Source organism: Mustela nivalis (assembly GCF_964662115.1).
Source record: "Mustela nivalis genome assembly, chromosome: 17".
Taxonomy (NCBI): domain Eukaryota; kingdom Metazoa; phylum Chordata; class Mammalia; order Carnivora; family Mustelidae; genus Mustela; species Mustela nivalis.
Genome location: NC_139036.1, coordinates 39,042,179 through 39,067,115, shown reverse-complemented (window position 1 = coordinate 39,067,115; position 24,937 = coordinate 39,042,179). Strand labels below are relative to the sequence as shown.

The following is a 24,937-nucleotide window of genomic DNA, read 5'->3' as shown; positions in this document are numbered from 1 at the left end:
ATCTGCTATAATCTATCCTCTTATTTTTTTTCCCAATTCTTTTATAATCAACGACACTATTTGTGAGATGGTTAGTTGGGGTTAGGGATTAACTTTATGGCTGAGGAAGAGAATACAGTTAGTTGGCTCTTATAGGGTTGGATTCACTATCTTGGCCTTATCAGCACTTGCTCAAACCAACTGAGCTAACTAGCACTGACTAATCCTAATTCTATTACGGTTTTATTTATCTGTGAATGACATAAGAAGGTGGTTTACCAAGCCAGAATGTTTTCAAGAGAATTATACAGTCATAAATTATGTACCAAATAATGACCTTTTAAGCACTGCAAGATCCTAAAAAGGATAAATTGATTGGTGTGGTTTTAGTGTTATATCTACTTTATTGCCTTTTGAAATTTGAAAATTAGCTCCTCAATGTGAATTTTCAATTAAACTTTTCCCTAACAATTATAAATCAATGGGAATTTACTTTATGTGGGAGGGAGCCATGTAATGCACACAAGTGAAATGTATGACATGGAATAATTTTCTTATGGTGACTACATCATTGAGAATGAAAAGATCAATTTTTGGGGGAGGGCAGGAAGAGAGGGAGAGAGAGGATCTTAAGCAGGCTCCACACACTATGTGGAGCCCGATGTCGGGTTCGATCTCACAACCTTAAGGTCATGACCTGAGCTAAAATCAAAAGTCAGATGCTTAACGGATTGAGTCATCCAGGTGCCCCCCCCAAAATTGACTTTGGATCCAAGCCCCACACTCCATGTCCTTACCTTGCTCAGAATGTGGATGAGGTCACCCCTTTGGAAGGACAGTTCGTCTGGCTGGTCACCATGGCAATCCCAGAGGCCCTGGTAATAATTGGTATAGTCCACTGGTCAAAGAGAGGAGAAATCAAAGTTAAAAGGACTCTGTCTTTTTCCATGGAGCCCACATTTTTGCTGCAAGTGGAAACCAGGGTTCTAACATTGTCCCTAGGAAACCTAGGATTCGGGGGCATTGGGAGGAGAAACAGCCCAACACTCAACGTGAGCAAAGGACTGTGGGAAAAGGAGATCATTAACTAACCTTGGATATTTACAGATTACCCTTAGTCAGACGTTATTCAATAATATGATAAATACCTTCATTTATTAATAAAAGAAAAACAGGCAGGTAATTTTTTACTTGGTTTGTATGTAAGCAGGACAGAGACTTTCCTGATAGATAGTCTTGATCCCGGGCATCTAAACTATCCAGCGTTTCTCTTCAAAATGCATTTGAAGAAATGAGGTAAGTCTCCGACTTTGGCTTGTTTACTGAGAGGCTGAGTCAGCCAGCTGTGTCTGCATCACAGTCTCTCACGTGTTGATGTCTTCTGTCACACAGGAACTTCATCCTGGGCACTTCCCACTCAGGTACTAGGTGAGGTAATCCCGCAATAAATACGGTTACGAACAGCCCAGTCTTTAAGTGGAACCAAGGGGGGTGTCTCATCCATTATAACTAAATTCTGGGTGGGCTGGCCCTTTTCCAGCATCTCATTTGTAGACCCTGAACATGCCTGCCAAGATTTATCTGCAAGCCCCCAGGGGGACAGAAACCAAAGTGATCTGCATTAAAAATGAGAGCAACTGAAGACGACAAACCAAGCTTTCGAAGCAGCTGGAGAGATTTACTGGGCTTCTCAGCAAGACTAGATGGCAGTGATGCCACAGGACAGCCATCGATTCTTAGCAGTGAAGAATCTGTATTGATCTTCTACCCGGAAAGGTTAAACACTAGAGCCCAAAGTGGGAGAGGATCTGGGGATCTGAATGGCAGGAGAGCGGATGTCCACTGGACCGGGGATGATGTGGCCGTGCCCCTGTCCCTTAGGATGCTAATGGGTGAGAACGGTCAGCAAAGCACCTACCAAAGATGTTGTTGTTGGGAGTCAGGAGTCCTGGGTTCTAATGACAATTCAAATGACTTTGGGGGACTGTATTTGTACCAGTTTCTACCCTTCCTTTAATTTGTTTGACCCTCTCATGAGGTGCGATAGAGCTGGTCACCGAGGATGGGAATAGATAGGGGAAGGCAGGTGGGCAGTGTGGGTGGACAGACACACTTGCTATGTTTGCTTTTTAAAAAACTTGTTCCTAACCTATTAGCGATTCAAATAAAAAAGGCACAGGAGAAAAGAACTTTAGTAGGAATCTTAAAGTGCACAAAAATCAAGGAGGGACAGATCCATTTAATCAAGACTTAGATGTTGCAAAGAGAAGTAAACATGTTAACCATATAGAAATGAGGCGTGTTTTCTTTCATGAAGATAATTGTTTGTATATGCAATAAACAACAGAGGGCAGCAAACAAGACAACCATGCTGGAAACCACAGAGTTAAGGATGTATTCGGAAGAAAAATACATTGGGAGAAAAATGCTAACTATTGGAAAGGCAAGGCATGTATTTGGGGGGACACCAGGGCATGAAATAATAGGGAAATATCAGTCCCTGAAGAGTGAAAATAGTTTTCCCAGAGGATATATTAATGTATTTTTAGTCATAATGGAGTTGATTAATCACATGAAGATTTTGACAAAATTAGAAATGAAAAAAATATAATATATATATGAAAAGTATATATGTATATTTAAAGATTTTATTTATTTATTGGTCAGAGAGAGCACAGGCAGGGGGAGCAGGCAAGGAGCCCAGTGCTGGACTTGAACCCAGGACCTGGGATCATAACCTGAGCTGAAAGCAGACGCTTAACTGACTGAGCCACCCAGGTGTCTCTATATATACATATATTTTAAAGATGTTATTTATTTATTTATTTATTTGAGAGAGAGAGCGAGAGAGAGAAAGCACAAGCAGGGGGAGCAACAGACAGAGGGAGAAGCAGGCTCCCCGCTGAGCAAGGAGGCCAACGAGGGGTTGGATCCCAGGAACCTGGGATCATGACCTGAGCTGAACACAGATGCTTAACTGAGTGAGGCACCCAGGCATCCCAGAAATGAAAAATATATTGATGTCAATAGTCCTTACACATTTACATATTATAGAGAAAATAATTTTATAAAACTAGACTTTTAAAACACAACTTGATATTTCTGAATGGTAAGAAGACTAAGCAACATTGTCTTGGCTTTGTCTGGTTTAGCAGATGGTCACTGTGGGCTACCAGTCCCCTTTTGCCTGGAAATGCTCCTAAGATTATGAGTACTTTTCAGGTATATATGTAAAAAGTGACTTGATATTGGGCATATAAGACACCGGAGGAGAATACTTGGAAACAGACCTATTCTAAAAGCAATATAGATCATAGGGAAAGTAAGACGCTAGGAAGAAAACAAGAGCCTTACAGGAAAAATTGCAGAAAATGCCTCTGGTTCTTCAAAAGCTAAAGGCTAGAAGAAAATAGAGCTCAGGAATCTGGCTGTTCGTTTAACGAGCCCAAGACCCAGAACTGTCAGAGCTAGAACTAGAAAGTACAGCTTTGAAAAAATAAGCAGAACGAAGGGTTAAACCTGGAGACTCGCTGTCCAGACACAGGCATTCGCGTACCAGGGAAATCAGTGAGGAGGACCGTCTTAGCTGGACCAAATGGGACCCGGTATTGCAGACTCCCTGTTGTACATAGGTGTGACTTGCATTTATGTGTGTGAGTGCACACTTCTCTACATTCACTCCTCAGCAGCCAGCGGACATGTCCACAGTGCTTACTAAGTGCCTGGGACCGTGCAGGAGGCTGGGAATTCCACCTTGGCCACAGACGGTCTCTGCTCTCCAGGTTCCCGTCCAGTGGGGGGAGGCACTGGGAAACAGAGCCGTGACGATATTTACTTATCTACGAGACCGTGGTACGTCTTCAAAGAGGAGGTTGAGGGTGCTGTGTAGAACAGGGAAGCTAACTTCATGGAAGGCTTCCCAGAAACTTTGGTGGTGTTATAAACACCTGACTAAGATCCGGTGTTATTTAAAGATCGTGAAGGGGGAGGGGGCATAAGGTAAGGTGGAAGAGGGCTTCATTCCTGATCTTTTGTCTCTGGAAGAGCTTGAAGTTCTGGAAGTTTGCAGGGGCAGTTCTGCTTCTCCCTAAATTTGCCCAGGTCACTCTATAAACAAGGGAATGCCCGAGGAGACTGATGTCCTTAGACCAGTGAGGAATTGGGAGCCCAAGAGAGTATTTCCTCTGTGGACTGGATGGAGGTTCCTTTAGGTCTACACGACTCTAGCAGCAGTCTGAGATCAGACATCGTGCAGCATTCTGACCATTTAATTAATTCAAAGCATCCTCATTCTCATTTTGAGGACATTATTCCATCTAATTATTTTTTTTCCAGTCTGTCCATTTGGAATGAAAAACAAAAGAATAAAGCTTAATGCCAGCATTTCTCAATGTCTCTCCAAAAAAACCGTAACTTTGCACTAAATAAAGCCTGGTAATTCAAAAGCAAAGCACTAATATATTCAGCATAAAACAGACAGAGGACCTAGAGCAATAATGACACCACTAATAACTAAAACAGTTATAACAATTAACAACAATTACAATGATAGAGAAGCTAATGGTATGATCACTGCATTTAAATTGCTAGCAGAGCTGAGGAGGACTTTTTCTAGAGGAAAAAAAAGGGGGGGGCAACATCTTATTTTCTTTATCTCATATAAGAGAAGCCAAGCTCCCAGCAAACAAAATGTCATAGGAAGAATAGCAACAGTCTAAGTTTATAAAAATACATTGTTTTTCTCTCTTCTCTAGGTATTTATTGCAAAGCATTTGCCATTGCACAGCAAGTTCTTTTCTTTTTTTTTTTTTTTTAAGATTTTATTTATTTATCAGAGAGAGAGTGAGAGCAAGCACAGGCAGACAGAGTGGAAGGCAGAGTCAGAGGGAGAAGCAGGCTCCCTGCGGAGCAAGGAGCCCGTTGTAGGACTAGATCCCATGACGCTGGGATCATGACCTGAGCCTAAGGCAGCTGCTTAACCAACTGAGCCACCCAGGCGTCCCCAGCAAGTTCTTTATAACCAGTAAGAGTCACTTCTCCTGTAACGAAGGCCAGGTTGTACTACTGTTGACAGGGTCATAATTTGAAAATAAGCCTCCATGACGTGGAGAGTTCTAAGGTAAAAAGGACCAGGACACCTTTCTGCCTGTCTTCCTCCTTGGGGCCAACAGAACTTGACTGGGTTCCTTCCAGCCTTCGTATGTCACCTTGGATTTTTGCTGGGGAGATGCTGTGTAGCTCCGGAATTCAAGCTATGACCAAGGAAAAGAGGCTCAAAGGCAGGTCAGCATGTTGTTTACATTTACTTGATGAGCAAAAGGGCTGTGCTAATGAGGCCCAGTTCTGGGAGCAACTACTTAACAAATTATGAAAAAGAGAGACAGAATGAGAAGATGGAGAAAGCCAGTCCTTGCTAGACCATGGATAGGTGAGAAGTGGACACAGAAGGCCATGGCAGTGACCCACTGGAAGGGACTTGGCCAGGCCGGAGAAGTCCACCATGTTCAGTCTATCAAGACAGACCCAGCCTGATAGCTTACTATTTCAGAACGAAAGGCATAAAGAAACTTGCCAGGACGTCTGGGTGGCTCAGTTAGTTGTGTCTGTCTTCAGCTCGGGTGTACGATCTCAGGGTCCTGGGATCGAGTCCTGAGTGGGGCTCCCTGCTCATCGAGGAGTCTGTTTCTCCTTCTCCCTCTGCCCCTTCCCCACGCTCATGCACACTCTCTCAAATAAATAAATAAATAAAATATTTAAAAACAAACCAAAAAAAACCCAACAAGGGGTGCCTGGGTGGCTCAGTGGGTTGAGCCTCTGCCTTCGGCTCAGGTCATGGTCTCAGGTTCCTGGGATCGAGCCCCTCGTTGGGCTCTCTGCTCAGCAGGGAGCCTGCTTCCCCCACCCCCTCTGCCTGCCTGTCTGCCTGCTTGTGATCTCTTTCTCCCTGTCAAATAAATAAATAAATAAATAAAATCTTAACAACAACAACAACCGAAACGAAATTCACCAAACTCCACTTTAATTTTGAGTTTTGAAATCTCCATGGTCCTTAAGTTTTTTTTTTTTTTTTAAAGATTTTTATTTATTTATTTGATAGACAGACAGAGATCACAAGTAGGCAGAGAGGCAGGCAGACAGAGAGGGCGAAGCAGGCTCCCCCTGAGCAGAGAGCCCGATCCGGGGCTCGATTCCAGGACCCTGAGACCATGACCTGAGCCAAAGGCAGAGCCTTAAGCCACTGAGCCACCCAGGTGCCCCTATGGTCCTGAAGGTTTTAAGTACGATCCTGACATGGAGAACACTCACAGATCCTGATCTCGGTCTCCTCTGCTCTGCCGAAGGAGCGGAGCCAAAATGGGGCCAGAATTATAGCTGGTGGATGCTCACCAACTGTTTGGTCTTGGGAAGCAGGTTTCAAAAAGCAAGAGCTGCAAAAACCTCTGTGTGTCCCTGTTTCTTTCGTGGAATTGCTGCACTGGTGTGTGCGCTGACCCATGGAGAGGAGCCTCGGTGGAGGGAGTCATTGGTGCCCACGTTTCTGTCCTGCAGAAATTACCGCTGCTCCGCTCCTTTTTGGTGGAGTTTGCCCACGGTTTTAGAGTGAAAACAACCAGTTCGGAGATCTTCCCTGGTCGGATATTTGGGGTGTCTACGGATGAGCTGTGCCTCCAGCCCCGCTTTTTATTCGACACGGCCGACCTGAGCCAGTGGCCAGGAGTTTTCATACAAACAGCACGGAACGGGTGTTCCTTTCGGTTACCTGGACGTTGCCCTCTCATGACAGGGAAGGGAGATAAGCTCTCATCACGGAAGACTCTTAGTGTTAGACTGTTAGGCTGATGGGCTGCGATTTAGTGGGGATGTGAGGTGTTGAAGAGTCACTCATTAAAATAACCCTGTTACTAACAGTCACGCTGTAAAGTGAGCTCGCTATAGATTGAACAATCAATACTACAAGGCTCTGATAGATTTTCTAGGTAACAGAATAAAATAAAAGAAATTACATCTTACAGGGTCATTAACACCCAATGAGGATAAACTGAATTCCTCCCCACCGCCTTCTGGTAAGATCTAGCTGGGCTTTAGAAATGTTAGTAATTCTATCATGGGAGATCATAGCATTTCTGGGAACAAGATCCCTGGAAGAGTTCTGGAGATCAGTATGTGGATTTTAAAGGCAGTCATGATCCCAGGGTCCGCATCGAGCTCTCTGCTCCTCGGGGAGCCTGCCTCCCCCTCCCTCTCTCTCTGCCTGCCTCTCTGCCTACTTGTGATCTCTGTCTGTCAAAAAAATACATAAAATCTTAAAAAAAGGTAACCCTGCTAGCCATAGTATCTTCTAGGAGAATATTCCTGCCCCCTCAATCCCCCCACCCCAAACCCTGCCAAAGACACGTGACACTTGAGAAAAAAACGAAGTGAACCAAACTTGTGTAGTTTGTCTGTTCCATAAGAAAGCACATTGTCCTAGAGTTCCCTTTTATATGCCTTCAAGGGCCTGCCTACCCTTTCCTTGGACCTGTCTATTTTATAGTTATAAAGGTAAGTGATGACATTTGGGTGCTCCATATTTGTTGCCATTTCTATAGCTCCTTTGGAGAAAAGGCACTGTATAAATTCAATAAATAAATAAGTAAACACAAATAATAAAAATTCCTGCCTCAGATTCTGCAGAGAGAGCAAAAAGTCCTCTGTTTTTTAATCACTAAGTCACCAATCATTATAACTGGTGGGAAGTATAAACCATAGAAACATATTTAGAGCTCATCATACTTTAACACCTATTCTGGCGGCAGGAAACATAAGGAACAAAAGGTGTTTTTTTTTTGTTGTTGTTGGTTTTTTTTTTTTTTTTAACTTACTTGAAATAGAGCTGTTGGAACATTTAAGAATTAAATCTCCCCTCCCCACCCTCCCCCCACCCAAGATAGAACCTTAGAAAGAAAGGCTGAAAGAAGAAATGTGATGAGGGAGAAGTCTGAAACTGAATTTTAGACTCTTGCCAGAGACTGCTGCTTCCGGAATGGAATTTACTATAAAGCTGGCCACAGGAAGTTTATAGTTACCCCACTCAAGCTGTTCATATGAAGTGTTTCTTTCCTGCACTGGTGATGGAAGTTGGTTGGGACATAGTTTGGTCAGAAAACAGATTTGCTGTTGCAATTCTGCACAGTGAGTAGGAAACAGCAGAAATATGTTTCAGGATGGACTACATTATATGGGCTCATTGTTATGAGGTGGTAGCTATGCTAATCCTGGAAAAATACTCGTGCCAGTTCTTTCTTTTTCTCCTGCTATGGCACCTGACTTCTGATGATGCCTCTTCTCCCTGGAAGGAGTTGGGCACTGAAGAAGTTAGGTCCTTCACTAAAGCTCTTAGATATTCGCCTCCCACAGAGCACAAACCTTAGGGGTAGGGGGACATGCTGAGGTCGAACAGAGAGAAGAAACAGCAAAAGATGGGAAGAGGAGGAGAATGGGAAAAGGAAGGGCCAAGGGAATGGGGAGGGACCGGGGAGGGAGGGTTGGGATGAACTCCTAGGCTTAAGACTTTCATAGAATCTCTAAGAAAAAAAAATCAGCTAGTATTTATATCAGCCACAGTTTAGGCTCTGCTGATGGGATGAATGTCCTTGAGGTGGTCCATGCAATTCATATTCCTTCACCGACAAGGATGGAATAGGTCCTTGGTCCACTTAAAGAGGCTTTGGAGGGGCATCTGACCTTAGAAAAGGATAGGTTCACTAACTGCCTGAAGCATGGCTAACAGTCTGGGATGAATAAGATGCAATCTTGTATTCAACAAACCTGTTACATATTCATTTCCAAATGTGCCTGGAATCAAACCAGGCCATCAGAAGTCAGCATCACAGAGCAGTTCTATCCTTCACCCCACGTTCACTTTTCAGATCTGACACATTTCCATTCCCCTCTGAACTTGCAATCTCCGGGCCTCTCGGAGAGGAGACATTTCCATTCTTTCCATTCTCAATCCTCTGATCTCTTAGAGATGAGGCAATTCTATTTTCACTGTACTGATTTAGGAAATACTGATAGGAAAAAATAAATATCTGGTTTGGTTTCCTACCCTCTCTAGGATAAATCTTAGCGGTTCTGGGAACATTAATTAAGGTGAGTGGCTGCTCTGAAGGTTGAGATATTTCCCTATCCCGTCATCTTCTCTGGGGCTTTCGGGGTCAACACACCAGAAGCCTCTTAATTAGTCAGCCCGGTAATGTTTGTAGTCTGAAGAAAGGTGCCATCTCTAGTCAGAAGCCCGAACATCCTACCCAGTGCCTGTATATTTGGGGAAGCTCTCTTACCTCCTTTACGTGGAGTGCCGTTCTCATCCTCTTCTAGGTCACGCTCTTCCTCTGAGGGGATAAACATGATCAGCATTAGCGATTAGTGGTTGCTGGTCTCATGTTCTTTATACTGGTGGGTCTTTTTTCTCAGAGCTCATCATGCTCTTTTCAAGGCAATCAATAATTGTTCTTTTTTTTTTTTTTTCCTTAAATCATCTCACATCATAAATGGGCCCTCTGCTTCCCTCCCCATTCATTCACTCATAAATGTTTTCAAGCGTTTACTATCTTCAAGACGCTACACTAGCAACTGGAGATGCAACGATGGACAAGCCTGGCAAGGTCCCTGCCCTTGTGGAGTTTTCAGTCCACTGGATTATTTACTGAGGCACCTATTCCTAGAATCGTGATCCTTTCTTTCAAGCTCTATTTCTCCTTTCCTTCTAGAATTCTCTTCTAAATGTCCTGTGTCTATGTAAGCATCCAGAGTTATGGTGTATACGTGTGTGTGTGTGTCTCTAAGCATGTGTTTAAACCCTCCATGATTAATTAGTCCTTAATGTATCAAGTTTTGTTCAGCTGTAGCAGAAGCTGGTCATGTAGGTAATTTTATGTTCCTAGTACTTGAGGGTTGTAGTTATCTTCTTACTGTTGTGATTCAGGCGGCCTTGTTCATTAGAGTGTAAGCTCCTGAAGGCAGTTGGAATGGTCTTTTAATTAATTGCTGCAGGCACACAATGGGTTCTAAGTCAGTGCTATTGTCTAACTCCAATCGAGTGTTTAGATGGTCAAAGTCACAACATGATTGGCCCGTTTCTTACCCTCATTAACATGTTTCGTCTCAGACTTCATACTACAGGATAACGTCGGAATTTAGCCTTTATAAAGAAAGCGTGAGTACCAGAATCATAGCCATTTTATATGAATCAAAATCCATTTTATATGTGGAGTAAGATGAGAAAAACATAGTTGTTGTTCTACTTTTCATAATTTCTGTGCATCCCGTTCCCCCACATACACAATAAATGGGGTATGATAAGCAACATTCTGAGGATTGAATACTTAAGTGTTTTTTGGTCCACATTTACTTTCTCTTCCTGGGTCTTGGGGCACTCACTTGGCTTGTTTCCCCATCGTTATGACACTAAATGAAACTTTTGAGGAGATATCCTAGGGACAGTTCCTTTTTTTTTTTTTTTAAATGTAAGTTTTATAAAGGAATATGAATTCTGGTATGTCAGCATGGGGGAAGTAAACTCTGAGCTCATAAGTAAGAAGAAACAGCACAACCATATGTTAGAGCACTATAGAACATTAACACTTTGTTAATCGATTTCACATACAAAATGATACAATTTTCCTGCAAAAATAAAAATTAAGGGATTGATATTCTGGGGAAATGAGTCATATGTCACCCAGATTAAAAAAAATATCATATATCTAATATATATTTGCCTTACAAGAGTCTGTGGGGAAAGATCTCAACTCTTCTTACCTTCATGTATGGCCTCACAGCACAGCAGTTCCTACTTACCACCTGTAGTGCTCCCCACCCCCCACCATGAGGAATAAAGATGTGAGATAATGGAGGAGTGAAATCAAATATCGGAAATAGACTTGCTGAAATAAATCACGTTAAACACCATTCTTTGCACATTGTCTTCCTGTTACTTGCCCACTTCTTCCTTGCTCTGTCCTGATGCTTCTCCTTTTTGACATGGGACGGATTTCACAGGATTGAAAACACTAAAAGAAGAGTTGGTATGGCCTCGGTTTTAGAGATACCCAATAATTTGGACAGGGAGCATCGCTTCTGCTGATACCAAACAACTCAGTCACAAAGACCAACAATTTCCTGTGCTTAGGCACTTTTGCAGAGACGGTTTATTCTACCTCTGCTGTCTGTGCACAGATGTCTCTTCCTCCCAATTCTAATCAATGTAAATTGGGTCAGATCTCCGCTGTGAATTACAAATTGGATCCGAAGTTGGAGGGTCACTGTGCCTGCGACTCCACCTCCTTCCCACCACCATTAGATGGGAAACTACACCAAAGATCTTTTCTAAATAAATCAGACTTTATTGTAAAACTCGGCCACTGACGAGACATAACCTCATTAGCATTGATTTTAAAATAAATTATTGAAAGTGGCTTGCCTGCTCTTTGCATTTGTAAAATAGGAGAATGTAAATGTATTTGCAATGATAAAAATAAAAACTAAACTTGATTCCTTTATCCTTTCAGGCAACAGCACTTAATTTAGGCATGGTACAAAAATGGGAAAAATAAAAATCTGTTCTATGCTGTTCAATTCCAGACCAGATACTCTGATTACCACTGCGCCTGTGGAGTCACCTAGAAGGAAAGCAGAACACTGGCCATAGGTCTTATATATCATTCACCACCATTACTGAGCTCTTCCGTGATGGATGTGAAGAGGGAAGCTCTAATGCCCACATCTGTTCTACCTGACGTTGACCTTCCCGGGTGGCTGAAAGTGGGCTCAAGTCAAGAAGCCTAGCTACGGGTGTGAGAGGCTGGGTGCTGTGCCTTTGAAAGTGTGAGTACGGAGGTACCATGGAGGGTATGAAGGCACTGCTCTCCAAGCTGGTGGGAAAGGCAGCGGCTCTCGGCACCTTCCCAGCGGCAGAGAGCACAATACAGAGAGGCAGACGCTCTACCTCGGATCCTTCGATGAGATCAAACTGGCATCTTTCAAACTCCAAAGTCGAGAAAACCAATCACGTGACAACAGAAAGAAATGTCTCTTTGCTCAAGAAAGAGGGCGGGTTAAACAGCTAGATTTCTCTCTCTCTCTCTCTTCCTTTTTTCATCTGTGAAATGAACCTTCCAATTTAAAGAGATTATTTTGAAAAAAAATTTTTTTCTTTAGGCTAAAGAGCTTGTTGAACTTCTTTATAAGAATATTATTAGGCATTTTAGCATTACACCTCCTGGAATACATCTTCATTTAAGAGAGAATTAAAATTTATGTGCTAGCTCAACTTTAAACAGTAATAGATTATAATGGTCCTCGCTCCTAACAGGGCATAGGGGACCCCAACCTTACATAGGTTTTAAACAAATTAACCTCTAAAGATTACTGTCCACTTATTACATTAAATGCTCTACTTGATTCCCAAATATCTCATCTCAACTGGGAAAACAGTTGAGGAAGATTCTGTGAGCTGTGCGAACATGTGAGAGAACCACGGGGCATCACAAATGAGCCTCAGTATCCAGAGAGTTGATTTCAATCAACACTCTTGGCACAATGTCAGGGACACTAATGAGAGGCTGAAAGGAACAGGACACTGACTCCATGGCGGAAGCACGGAGAGGAGCCAGCTTCCCATGACATCTCTGGCATCGGCTGGACTGGGAACAACGCTGGAAAAAATGACTGGATCCGAAAGAGGGAAATCACTTCCCCCAAACAAAGCAAGGTGACAGAAGCTTAAAAAAAAAAATGCCACATGTATCAACGTGCAACCAGATGTCAAGGTGCTCTGGTGACAGATGCAACAGAAATGCAGATAGACTCGGAGTAGGAGACCGCACGCGGGAAAGCGGAAACGGAAGGCGCTCCACAGCAGGCGCAGATACGCCATAAATCTGTGGAGCCTACAGCCCCTCTTCAGACAACGCGGAAAATACGAGCAAGATGCTAATAACACACTTAATCCTCTGTTGTGTAGTTTTTAATCTCAACTGTTGCCTCAGAATATTTGCATCCTCTCTCTGTGGCATGGGCCTTGACGTACACGATATTAAATCCAATTTGTGCTAACCGCAACACTTGGAATGCGCTGAATTTCATTTCACAAATAATAATTGAGCACCTACTAATGGGAGGAGAAAGGCCTGAATGCAAGTCACCGTTGGAAGGGCTGGAACGGAGCTCGGTTCCGCTCCCGTGTCTGGTTGGGCGTCACTCAGGAGCCAGGATTGAGCGGAAGGCGTAGGGTTTCACGGGCTGAGCTCAGGGAGGAGGTTCTGGGTGAAAAAAGCCCCAGCACGATTCTGGCTCTGGCGCTGGCCAAACAGCACCTTGTGGCCGGGGCCCAGGGTGCGTGGGAATGAGAGACAGAAAGAGCCAGGAAGCTCGGGTTGCTTTTCCGTGAAACTGAAAATCCCTTTCTTCATCAACTTTTGTGTTTTTGGTGTCTGTATTTTTCTTTCCTTGGACCTACTCTCGTCATTTCTTCTTCCTGTGGGTCTGGGCAACAGTTAAGGGGGGGAATAATTCCACAGAATGCTTGTTTCCATTTGACTCAAATTTAAAAAACAAAAACAAAAACCACCACCCCGTCATATGCTTTATTATAAGGCAATCTGGTTTCTGGGTCTGTAATAAGCCTCCGGGGCAGTGTGGGCAGCAACGGAATGCGCACAGAAATTCCTGGGGAGAACTCATTGTCTCGCTTCCCGTTTGCTCTCCCAAAATGTCTCCGGAGGACACAGCCAGATCCGGTTGTCACTGCAGCTGCGACAAGGCCCCAGTTAAAGCCTTAATGGTCTCAGGCGCCTTGCTGGATTCCAGCTTTGAGGCCCCAGACAAAGTGAAACCTGATAAAAGTTGTCCTTTTATGGAATAGTGAATCACAAAACTGGGCCTGTGCTAGCCTATAAAATAATTTCCAGGGAGGGGTGAGAGAGAGCTCAGGAAAGCCTCCCATCTTCCGCAGATTGCCTTGGCATTTCTTTGTGGTAGTTCCCTATAGTTTAATCTACTGCAAATGAGATCTTAAAAATCAAGGGCCCCCATATGCTCAACACGGTTGTTCAGAAATCCCACTGGATACCAACCTTGAAACCATATTACCCAGGACTAACATTTTTGTGGTCTTGGCTGAAAACCTCGAGCGCTCTGGTTTTCCCTCATGGGAAGGACAGTGCCAGCCACATAGCAAGTGCTAATTATCCCATGATCAATGGGAAGTAGTGTATTTAATTTGATGACCCATACATTATTTTGACTGGAAAAAACATTTTTGTATTGACTTGGTATGTGTTACAAGCACTTTTCTGGGTACCAGGAAGACCAGTGATATTCTATTCTGGAAGGGAGATCTCACTTACATGGCCTTCCCAAAGAGACCATGAAGCTTGTGTAGACCCCAGTCCAAAGAGGAAGGAGTAGCGGAACCATCAGGGCTAAGTATTCTCTGCAAAGCACATTTACCTGTTTTAATGAAACAAGTGTTGAAACCCCAAGTCATTTGACTTTTGATGGGTATGCAGTGTTAGCACAATTCAACGTTACTGTTGGCCATCCCTCCACCCAGCACCTGTCCTTGCAGTAAACACGGCCTTGAGCAGAAGGTGCGCTCCACGTTCCATCTGCTCAGGATTTTCAATTTTCCCTGCTGCATACATAGAGCTGGAAATGTCCAACTGGACTGTCTCAGGTTTGGTTGGTGGAGGCGGGGAACTAGCCATCCCTCAATTTTTCAAGGAGGTAACGCTTCCTATTTAAACACCACCAAATTACTAACAGCCTGCATTTATTGAGTACTCATTGTATGCTGGAGTATCTGTTCTAAGTGCTTTACACGCTCCAGTTCTAGGCTTCTCACACCATCCCTCTACGACAAGAACTACTGTTATCCCCATTGGACAGGTGGGAAAAAAATCAGACACACACAGAGGGCAAATCACTTGCTCAAGGTCTCACAGCTAGCAGGTGGCCGAGCAGGTCCGTTCTGACTCAGGGCCAGCACTTTCATCTGCAGGACCTGTGCTGCTGCTCGGGAGATCTGGTGAGACAGCAGCAGAGGTAGGCAATGTCAGCTGCCCTCACATTCCCTTTCGGTTCCTCCAGGGCTGGTACTGTGGCACATGTATAGTGAATAGAAGATTCCAGAAGCTGGGTGGCATCGCTGGGAAGCTGGAGAATGGAGACTCGGGGCTGAAATATTCTTATCATCATTAAATGCCAATACAACCCAGCTCCAATGCTGTCTCTCAAAACTGTGATGGATTGGTGGTTCTTTTCAGGAAAGAACATGTTCGCAGGGAGCAGCACTGTCCTTTGGAAACATATAAGCTAGTTAGCTGCAGGTTCCTTAGCCTAAAGAAAGAGACTCCTGCTCTCCTGCAGTATGGCCTTCCCCACTTTCAGGGGACAGCTGCTGTGAGTATAGGTGAAGTGGCTTTCCTCGGGAAAGCAGGTCGGTGTCCATACCTTCAGAGTCCACTCGGATAATCTGAACTGGTGCGAAGTTCGGAGGCATGTCCTGGGACCTTTGGCCGTCCCGGGATGGCCGAGGGTAGGAGTTGAGGGAGCAAAGGAAAGATGGTTATTGAGAACCCAATCCTGCATTCTGACCCATCATCTGGGGTAAGGTGATGGTCTCAAACTCATCTTATTTCCTGAGGCTCCTTTGCTCTTGGCTCTGAGCAACAGCCCCCTCCTCTCTGGTTCCTCCAAGAACAAAACCTGGCGCATGGAAAGGCCCTTCTTTGCTCCCCAGAGGGCTGAGTGGTTCAGTGAGGCTTTCCCAGAGCGCTCTTCCACAGCTGTAACCCAAAGTGGAGGGTCGCCTGGATATCTCCCCCCATCCCCCTTAGATGGGACTGAGTGGAATGTGAGCTCCCTAAGAAGATTCTGGCCAAGTTGGGGAGTACATCTCCTTTTAGGGAGTGTTGTGAATTAGATCCATTTCTGCACCCTGCTGTTGCAATGGAGCAGACTGTGAAAGGGAAGATTCTCAGAGGAGCTGTGTTTTAATGTAGCAATTTGATTCAATTTTCCACTCTATAAAATTACCCATCACTGCTCGTTGCTTTCTAACAGACACCTTCACTCTTAATTTAACAATCCTATCGAATTCTGCCAGGGAAATTGGAAAAATTTATCACCTGTGAAATTTTATTTTCCTTTGGTTGTATCTGTTTTTGTAAAACTTCATTAACGACGATGACTTGCTGAGGAAATTATCATTTTTTTTTTAACTTCAGACACAAGAAATGGCTCGACCTCAACCAAGATATCATTTGCATAATAAAACACAACAAAAAGGCTCGGGAAGTCGGGACTGGCAGAGGCTGGGAGTGCTAGGAGAAGAAGCAGGCTCTCCCGGGTGTGAGGGGAGGTGGGCGAGGTCCTCAGCAAGAAGGAGACAGGGGGCCGGCAGCCTGGCTCCTTGGCTTAGGAAGCAATGATGTGGCTCTCCCCCTCCACCACTCCCCCCAAAGGGAAAGACAACTGCAGCATTGACAGGGTTGGACCCTCATCTTAAAAAGCCTTGAAATGCAAGTTGCTCACTGACCCGGCTTTTAAGCAGCCAGTCCTGTCTTTAGGGGCCTGAATGTTAGGTTCACCTTAGTTCCTAAGTTCATCTGGGATCCAGGTTTAAATTGCTATAAATTCTGGCTTAACTCGAATTTCTCAGCAGAGCACTGAACTCCTGGCAGATTTCCACAGGAGCGATCTTTCTGAATGGACTTGAAGATTCAGCGTTCCTGTGGTCTAACTACCTCCCAATTAAAAGGCTCAGGCTTCGGTTTTCCACAGTCTGACCCCCACTGTGCTCTGCGCTGTTCAACAGCTGCTGTTGTTCCCGCAAGAAGGGGCTATGCGGAGGCAGTGATGACTCTACATTTTTTTGAGCTGCCAGTTATCAAGCCCCTGGAGGAAGGGAAATCTGTACATGGGCCTGCTGTAATGGCGGGCAGAGGAAACGGGCGCATGTGTGACAGAGGCGATGACATTTGTGGCACGTCTGAACTGGGTACTGAGGAATTGTGCTCTGTCAGGGTCTTGGGTTACTGACAAGATTTCTCAGCACCTACTTGTATTCCTTTAGGCTTTTCACAACCTTCATCATTTGAGGCGACTTTATATCACTCTCACATTTACACAGAAAAGAAGTTGAAACTGGAGAGTTCTGATGACCCACCTTGAGATCCAGAGTAAACCTGTGAAGGCCAACACGAGTAGCCTTGATTCTTCCACTTTGTCAATATAGATAATAAGTTACTTCATATGACAAAGGTGAAAGACACGCTCTGATCACTTCATCTTGCTCCCAGAGCAAGGGAGAACTTTTGTACTGGGAATTTCAGAACCTCCATGTAAGTTTCCCCGTGTTCTCTTCTTCAGAGATCTGGCTTCCTCTCGAGGTTTTAAACTTACATTCTTCCACCAGGTCAAGGATTTCTGAAACTAATAGAAGATAATCAGAAGATAACATTCCTCACCTGGTAAGACTTCATAAATATCTTCTTCTCTCTCCTTTGTGGGCTCTTTTAGCCCTGCACTCCCAGGCAAGATGACAGGTCTGCACTGGGAACCAGAATTTGGGGCATCGAAACCATCAATATCATCATACGTCTCTTCCTCTTCCTCCTCTTCCTCCTCCTCTTCACACGGAATGGTTAAGGAGCTCAGATCTGCCAGGGTAGAGATGAGAAATGTATCAACATGAGGAGAAAAAAGGAAAGAATAAGGCAGGGAAGGAAAGAGGGAGAAGGAGGAGGAGGGATGAGAATAAAATATGTCAAAAGAAAATGAAACGCTAGGTTAAGTGCTGTTATTTCTAATGTGAGCCTTGGTGCCAGGAAATTTACAGAAAAGGCCAGACTAGCACTGTGTCAGGTTTAAACCATCAACATAAATCCTTCCTTGCAATAAAACTTGATCAGGATGAAGCAGCTCAGCAAAGTAGGAGGGTGCGAACGAGCACATGAGGCAAAGGGACAAGGATAAGTCCAGAAGAGGAGATGCCAGTGCACAGTGCACTGTTTGCTACGTAGAGGAAGGGCGAGGGATGGCCTGTGGCTCCCCAGGCTGCACAGAGCCCAGGGAGTGATGGTGGCTCCCGGAGGGTAGCCGAGTTGTCAGAAGCTCGTCCCTCGCATAGTCTCACTGCAGAATGTTGGACAAGTTTGTTTGTAAAGAGAAAAACGGTCAAGAGTGGACCAGGAAGAGAAAGTGAGATTCAGAAAAATTTAACAGTCGTGCGAGACCACATGGAACGGCCGAGGTGTGTGGTTACCATGTCCTTTTGCAACCATGCAGTCTGGCGGACCTCAAAGTGGGTCATGGCGGAGAGGATGTTGAGCCATTCCAGCACTGGGGAGCACAGGGCAGGAGAGGGAGATTGGTTTTTTATTTTAATGGGGAGCTGGGAAGGTTTGCTCTCAGACGTCTAGTACAGAAGCCTCTCTGAAACCCTGCAAGGGGCCTCCGCAGGATGGGCGAGTGCCGTTGGGGTCCTCTGGGGGAGGCATGGATGGAGAGACATTTGACGTTCATTTCAAAACACAATAAAACTGTTTGGCTTGATTAGGCATTTAATAAAGATTTTGCAACAATCTTCATTGGAATTCTGGTGCCACCTCATATGAGGAAGGGATCAAAGACACATTTGTGGCTTAAACCATATGTTATTATTTTGTTTGTTTTAAAATAAAATGGAATGAATAATTTCTTCAATGTGGGATTCTGAAAGTACCACAGGGTACAGCTCAATAAAGCTGCTTTGAGTTTTATTGAGGTTTACACACTTAGGGGTATATTACACGCATAAATCCACGGCACCTAGATGAGAGTGTACCCTGTAGTCTTGCCATCAATGTTCCTGTTTGCCTAGTTCCAGTCTATTATACGTGACGCTCTTGGTAGATGCAATAGTTTGTTTTTGTGATAGCAAAGGCATAAACTGAGCAAAATAGGCAATTCTTGTAATTAAAGCTCTGGTGCTTCCTTCTTTTTATCTACAATAAAACCTTATAGCAGAATAAAAAAAAAAACACCAGAGACGAAAAGGCTTGGTGTTTTTAGGCTGGTGTGCTTCTCCCTGGGTCTTGGGCTGGGTGTAGCATTGGCGCTTCTGTCTATCTACAGCAGCAGGGTCCTTCCATGATGGTCTAGCATGGGTTATCTGATGCCAAGTGACAGACTCAGGTTGGCTGCTTCTACCTGCCAGGCCACTCCCAGATGAGTCTTTCCGGGCCACTGTCACTGCTGTGCCTACTGGCTGGCCAGCAGAGGGTACTCTAGGAGCGGTCATTCAACATCTCCAGGCAGGACTCTTCCCATCCCAAAGCAAGGGACATTTTACTGTGGTTTGGGAAAGAAGAGTTTGCTTGATGAAGGTCACCTTGATACTTCCTGCTGAGTTTCAAACAAGAAGATTGGGGGCCTAAACTGCACGTAGGTGACTTCACATTTGATATAATGGATTTCCTTTCCAGAACATAAGGGTTTGGGAGACACCAAATTGAGCTGAGCTAGTTTTCAGAAGCTCCTTTTCTAGTGATTACGAATACTACAGAGGTCTTCTCTAGGTTGATGGTTTCTCTATCTTCTGATTCATACATGGTACTATTTGTGTTACAAGGGATGGTAGGAGGGAGAACGAATACAATACAAAATACAATTGAAGGTTGGGATTATATTTACACAGTATAACTTCAACTGCAAATCTATGCAAGTGTTGTTACGGTAATAAGGATACTTACCCTTTAACAAGAAACTGATTTGATCCACCCAGTCCCTGGCTTCGGCTGGATTGGCAGCTGTAAACTAGAGAAAAATTAGTGAATTAATTTATCACCTTCATGAATTCACAAAATTTCCATGAATCCTACAAGTAGTTTTTTTTTTTTAAAGATTTTATTTATTTATTTGACAGGCAGAGATCACAAGTAGGCAGAGAGACAGGCAGAAAGAGGCGGGAAAGCAGGCTCCCTGCTGAGCAGAGAGCCCGATGCAGGACTTGATCCCAGGACCCTGAGAGCACGACCCGAGCCGAAGGCAGCGGCTTAACCCACTGAGCCACCCAGGCACCCAGCCTACAAGTAGGTTTAAAGAGAAGAGCCTTGGGCATCAAGCTGCAGAGTCAGGTTGAAAGCTGAGGATTCTGTCTGCTTAATATTTAGAAAACAAGAATCAAAATCGTACTCGAAGTGATAGTTCTCGTCAGTCATTCTGTACACCCAGCGCGGACTGCTCTCAGTCCAGACGTTCACGTTCACATGCATTCAGTTGATTATCCACGCACTCATCAGGCATTTTTTGGAGAAACGTTTACAGAAAAAAAAAAAAAAAAGCAAACCCAAAGTCTTGACTTTAAAGAACAATGTATCAGTGATGGAGAAAAGATACACACTTGAGATGGGAACCTGTGAAATAGGTGCATTTGGGAAGAGCCAGGGGCTGAGAGAACACAGGAGCACCTTCTGTTGCCTGGAGCAAAGCCAGAGAAGCTGGTGCAAGTAATACTGTTTTGGTCGGATTATTTATTTATTTATTTGACAGACAGAGATCACGAGTAGACAGAGAGGCAGGCAGAGAGAGAGGACGAAGCAGGCTCTCTGCTGGCCAGAGAGCCCGATGTGGGGCTTGATCCCAGGACCCCAGAATCATGACCTGAGCCAAAAGCAGAGGCTTTAACCCACTGAGCCACCCAGGCGCCCCTTGGTTAGATTTTAAAAGAGTTGGTGGAAACGGCGTGGTGGGGGAACCATGTGCAGAAGATTAGGAAGGAGACCACTGTGTAGGGGAGAAGGTAGGCAGATGAGCTTGAGCGGAGAACAGTACCAGGTGATGCATGGATGCTGCGGGTCCGGCAGGAGATGGTGAAGGGGCTCTGACTGCTAGGATTTCAGACTTAAACTGTAGGCAATAGGAAACCACCGTTTTCCTATTTCCTAGGAAAAAACAGAATTTTCCTTTTTTTTAAAAAAAAAGACAAACAGGGAGAGACAGAATTTTCCTGTTTTCTAGGAAAAGATGTGGGAGATTCTTTCAAGAGATGTGGCTAGGAGGGATTCGAAAAGGGAGAAGTTGGAGACAGAAGACCAGCTAGAAGGCGATTTCACTGGTCCTCTAGTGGTTGGGGCAACTATTGTGATGGCTGTGGGAATAAGTAAGAAAGGGAGGATCCAAAGGATATTGTAGAGGAAGAATCCACAGACCATGATAATGACTTGGATTCAATGGGCCAAAGAAAAGAAGTAAACAAACTCTACATTCTGAGTCACAAAACAAGCCAGTCAAGCATCAAGCCTTAGTAATTTTTTATTTTAAATGAATCAACTTGAAATGACTGTTCCTGAAAAACATTTTTATTATCTGGCCGTTAGGGTAAGATAAAGATATGTGCTGTATAAGAAACCTAGATTCCTGCTTAATACTTATTAATAGACATTGTCATTCTCGATTTCTTAAAAACTCATTTCCATAAGAAATGTCTAAGGAAATTGATTTAGACTTGTCATATAAATTTTTATCTGAAGGAGGCACCGTCAATACTGAATAATAAAAATAACTTAGATACATGCCCAGTACACATCTGTCATATAAATATGTGTATACACACACACACACACACACACACACGTGCGCGCACACACACACATATATCTATCTATCTATCTATCAATGAAGGACTCTCTAGAATGAAGTTTTTTTAAATTAAAAAAAGTACCTTTTTTTGAAATTCCATATTGAAGACCTAGGTCATTTGATCAAAATGAGGTTTAAGATACTGTAGAAACGTAAAAGGATAAGTACTGAGAAGCAACTGAAGAGTCCTAGGGTTACTTGAGTGGTTAATATTAACCTTATCATGTCTTTTCTCTTTTTTATGAGAAAATTTAGCTAAAATTTTTCCAAATTGTTTTAGCAAAACCATGGTAAGATAGAAATGACCAATAAGCAGGAAACAATATTTGTATGTGTGTGTATATACATGTACAAATATACTTTCAGAGAAAATGACATTCCCATAGTCAGAATTTTTAAAAATTTTCCTTAATTAATAAATGCTTTAGTTATATTACTTACTATATTATGTAAAAATATATAAAATGGACACAGTAAAGAATAAGCCTTTCCCACCCCAACCCTGGTATGCTTGTCCCTCCATTTATCACTGTTACTGCCATTAATCATTGTCTCCAATGTTTTAGGAGTCCTTCCAGAGATATACAATGTGTCTACACACAGGAAGATTATTTGGGATAGCAAGATGATTTTGGGAAAATAACTTATTTTTTATTCTATAACTTTTTTTTTTAATTTTATTTTTATTTAACAGAGAGATCACAAGTAGGCAGAGAGGCAGGCAGAGAGAGAGGAGGAAGCAGGCCCCCTGCTGAGCAGAGAGCCAGATCCGGGGCTCGATCCCAGGACCCTGGGATCACAACCCGAGCTGAAGGCAGAGGCCCTAACCCACTGAGCCACCCAGGCGCCCCTATTTTTTATTCTAAAGTCAGAGTTTTCTTTTGCTGGGTTTCATGGAAGGAAGTAAAGATAGTTAAAAAAATAAAGAGAATGGGAATTGAAGGTGTGAAATCAGAGATGATGAATATGGAACTGGATTGTGTGCTCCCACAGACAAGACTCTGGAGTGAGATTGGGAAGCTGGGGGCGGGGGGCGGGGGTGAGGGGCGGAAACCAACCAAAGGCAGTATCTGGGATGAAAGTGACCATAGAGAGGAGGAAGGAAGGCATCACAGAGCAAAGGTGAAGACATGTCAAGAAAGAAAGGTCCGGGTAAGAAATGAGTGGGTGACAGAGAGAGGACGGAACCCAGCGGAGCATCCCCGGCTCACATGCAGCATGGAACAGAACTACAACATGAATGAGGACCATCATCTCCGCGGCTCATCCTACCTCATAGCTGCGCCTATCCTGGGAGGTCAGTTCAAAGCAGGATTCTTTCTTGGAATCTTTTCGCAGGTAGGGGGCCATCCGTACACTGTAGCCCTTAATGAGAAAGGTCCCCTTGGGCTGTTTGCCTGCAAGACAGGAAAGCTCCCTGTATCCCTAGAGAGATGCAACCACCAAGGGAAGGCATCTTCTCTGGAATGTAAGATAAAAGCACCGAAACAGCTGTTGCATCCCCGAGGAACCACAACAGTCAAGGAAAGGTTATTAAGGAAGCTTAAGAAGAGGCTACCGTGACAGTGAGGCAGAGATCACTGCCAAGCTAGGGAAATGCAACATGAAAGGTTGTTTTGCCAAAAGAGTACAACAGAGACAGAGAATTTATTAGAATGTTAAGAGATCTATAATAACAGGAGGAAGGAATTATTACAGCAGGGAGAGTGTGGCTGTAAACATGAGGCTCTCGAAGGCTATTAGAGAACTGTAGCACATTATTATCAGGGCCAGCAGAGCTCACATTCGAGGGGAGGGACAGCAGCGCAGGGGGTGTGATGAGTTCCTGGGATCTCTTCCTCTGCCCTATGCAGCATTTGGGCTGGACTGCTCTCCCCCCTCCTGCTGGTCAGGTGGGAATTGGTGCTAGAGGGAGAATAATTAAAACTCAGTATTTTATCCCTCTTCCCAGAGGTCAAATTGGGAAGTAGCAGAGAACGGGTAATTATCATTGGGCAATGAAGGAGGAGGAACAGGACTAAGGGAAGGAAAGAAGAGACAACTCTGCCTGTCACTACCTTTTTTTAAAAAAATAAACTAATAGGAATGGGAAAAGAGGGGCTGGTTCCCAGTGATTGTGTGTCCTCCTGGTGTGGTTCAGGCAGAACATACAGAGGAGGGGAACCACAGTGTCTGGGTGATGATTTGTGTCCTGTTATCATGTGCAATGGATTGCTTAATACATGCTTTTTGAGGAGGATGAAAGGTGGCAGTGTGATGACAATATTAGGAAAAGAAAAGAAAAGAAAAATACTCTATCTTTACCTGGTTGAGCTAAAAGAAACGCACAAACACTCTACACTTGCTAAGAAAAATGTCTTGGGCACAATAAGAAGTAACTGGTGAGAAGGGAGCCATGCAACAGTGCTTTTTGACACCAGAATCTTTTTTCTTAAAGTATCTCTCCTTGTTCTAACTGGCCACTAAAATGCTTTGTTGTTTCTTTGGTCACCAGGTTTTATTTCACCCTGACGGCAAAATGGTCCATAAAAGTCTCCAAGTCTCTCCCTCTCCTACTCTCTCACCTTGAGTACAGAGGATTCTGAATGAATGAATGTGGTTCCTGGCTTTGTATTCAGATATGCCAACCACTTATTTAAATGCAAAGGAAATGAAAACGTTTTTACAATTATGTAAATGTTATATTAGTTGGAAGGTTTAAAATAAGAAAATAGCTCCTGGCTGGCTTGTACACCTAGAATTTGGGGAAGAAATTGTGTCTGCTGGGCTGGAGAGTGGTCTGGGGGTTGGATGAAAAGCTGGGCATGGTTTTTGAGCTATGTGACTATGATGGCCAAGTAAGGCTTCACACTGAACCCCTGGATGGGAAAGTCTCTGGGGAATGTAAGAGGGTGAATCCAAGATGAAGTCAGGGATACCTGTGGCTGGCAGAAAGGCAGGGTGAGCCAACTGCCTTGAAGCCCAAGGGCGAATCGTAAGGAGGCCAAGTCATTTAGCAAAGTTGCAATTCTTTCTGCTACCTTAATAACAAAGGAACAGGAAATCTGAAGGCCATTGGGTAGATATCTCATTATTCCCTGGGACTGGGTATCTGGGCATTGGGAGATGCATAGTCCTGGGAAGGAAGGAAGAGGGGATAAACAGAGCATGGAAGGAAAAAGAAGGGTTTATTGGAGTCACTGGCCTCTATGCCAAGCGGGGCAGATCCTGAAGAAAGCCCCCACAAGAACCGACACATTGCTTTTCTTTCTTTCTTGCTTCATAGAATTATTCCTGGGGCTAGTTAGAGTATGCA

At 44.0% G+C, this 24,937-nt stretch overlaps 1 protein-coding gene across 1 annotated transcript in view; it reads right to left on the bottom strand.

Moving 5' to 3' along the window:
* Window positions 1-24,937, bottom strand: part of SKAP1 (src kinase associated phosphoprotein 1) — a 277,591-nt gene that overhangs the window by 22,298 nt on the left and 230,356 nt on the right. The window contains exons 7-11 of the mRNA XM_082704834.1: window positions 22,915-23,039; window positions 19,755-19,818; window positions 17,490-17,681; window positions 9,303-9,353; window positions 777-877 (exon numbers count right to left, since the gene is read on the bottom strand). Of these exons, the coding sequence (XP_082560960.1) occupies window positions 777-877; window positions 9,303-9,353; window positions 17,490-17,681; window positions 19,755-19,818; window positions 22,915-23,039 (533 nt within the window). The remainder of the gene's footprint in view (window positions 1-776; window positions 878-9,302; window positions 9,354-17,489; window positions 17,682-19,754; window positions 19,819-22,914; window positions 23,040-24,937) is intronic.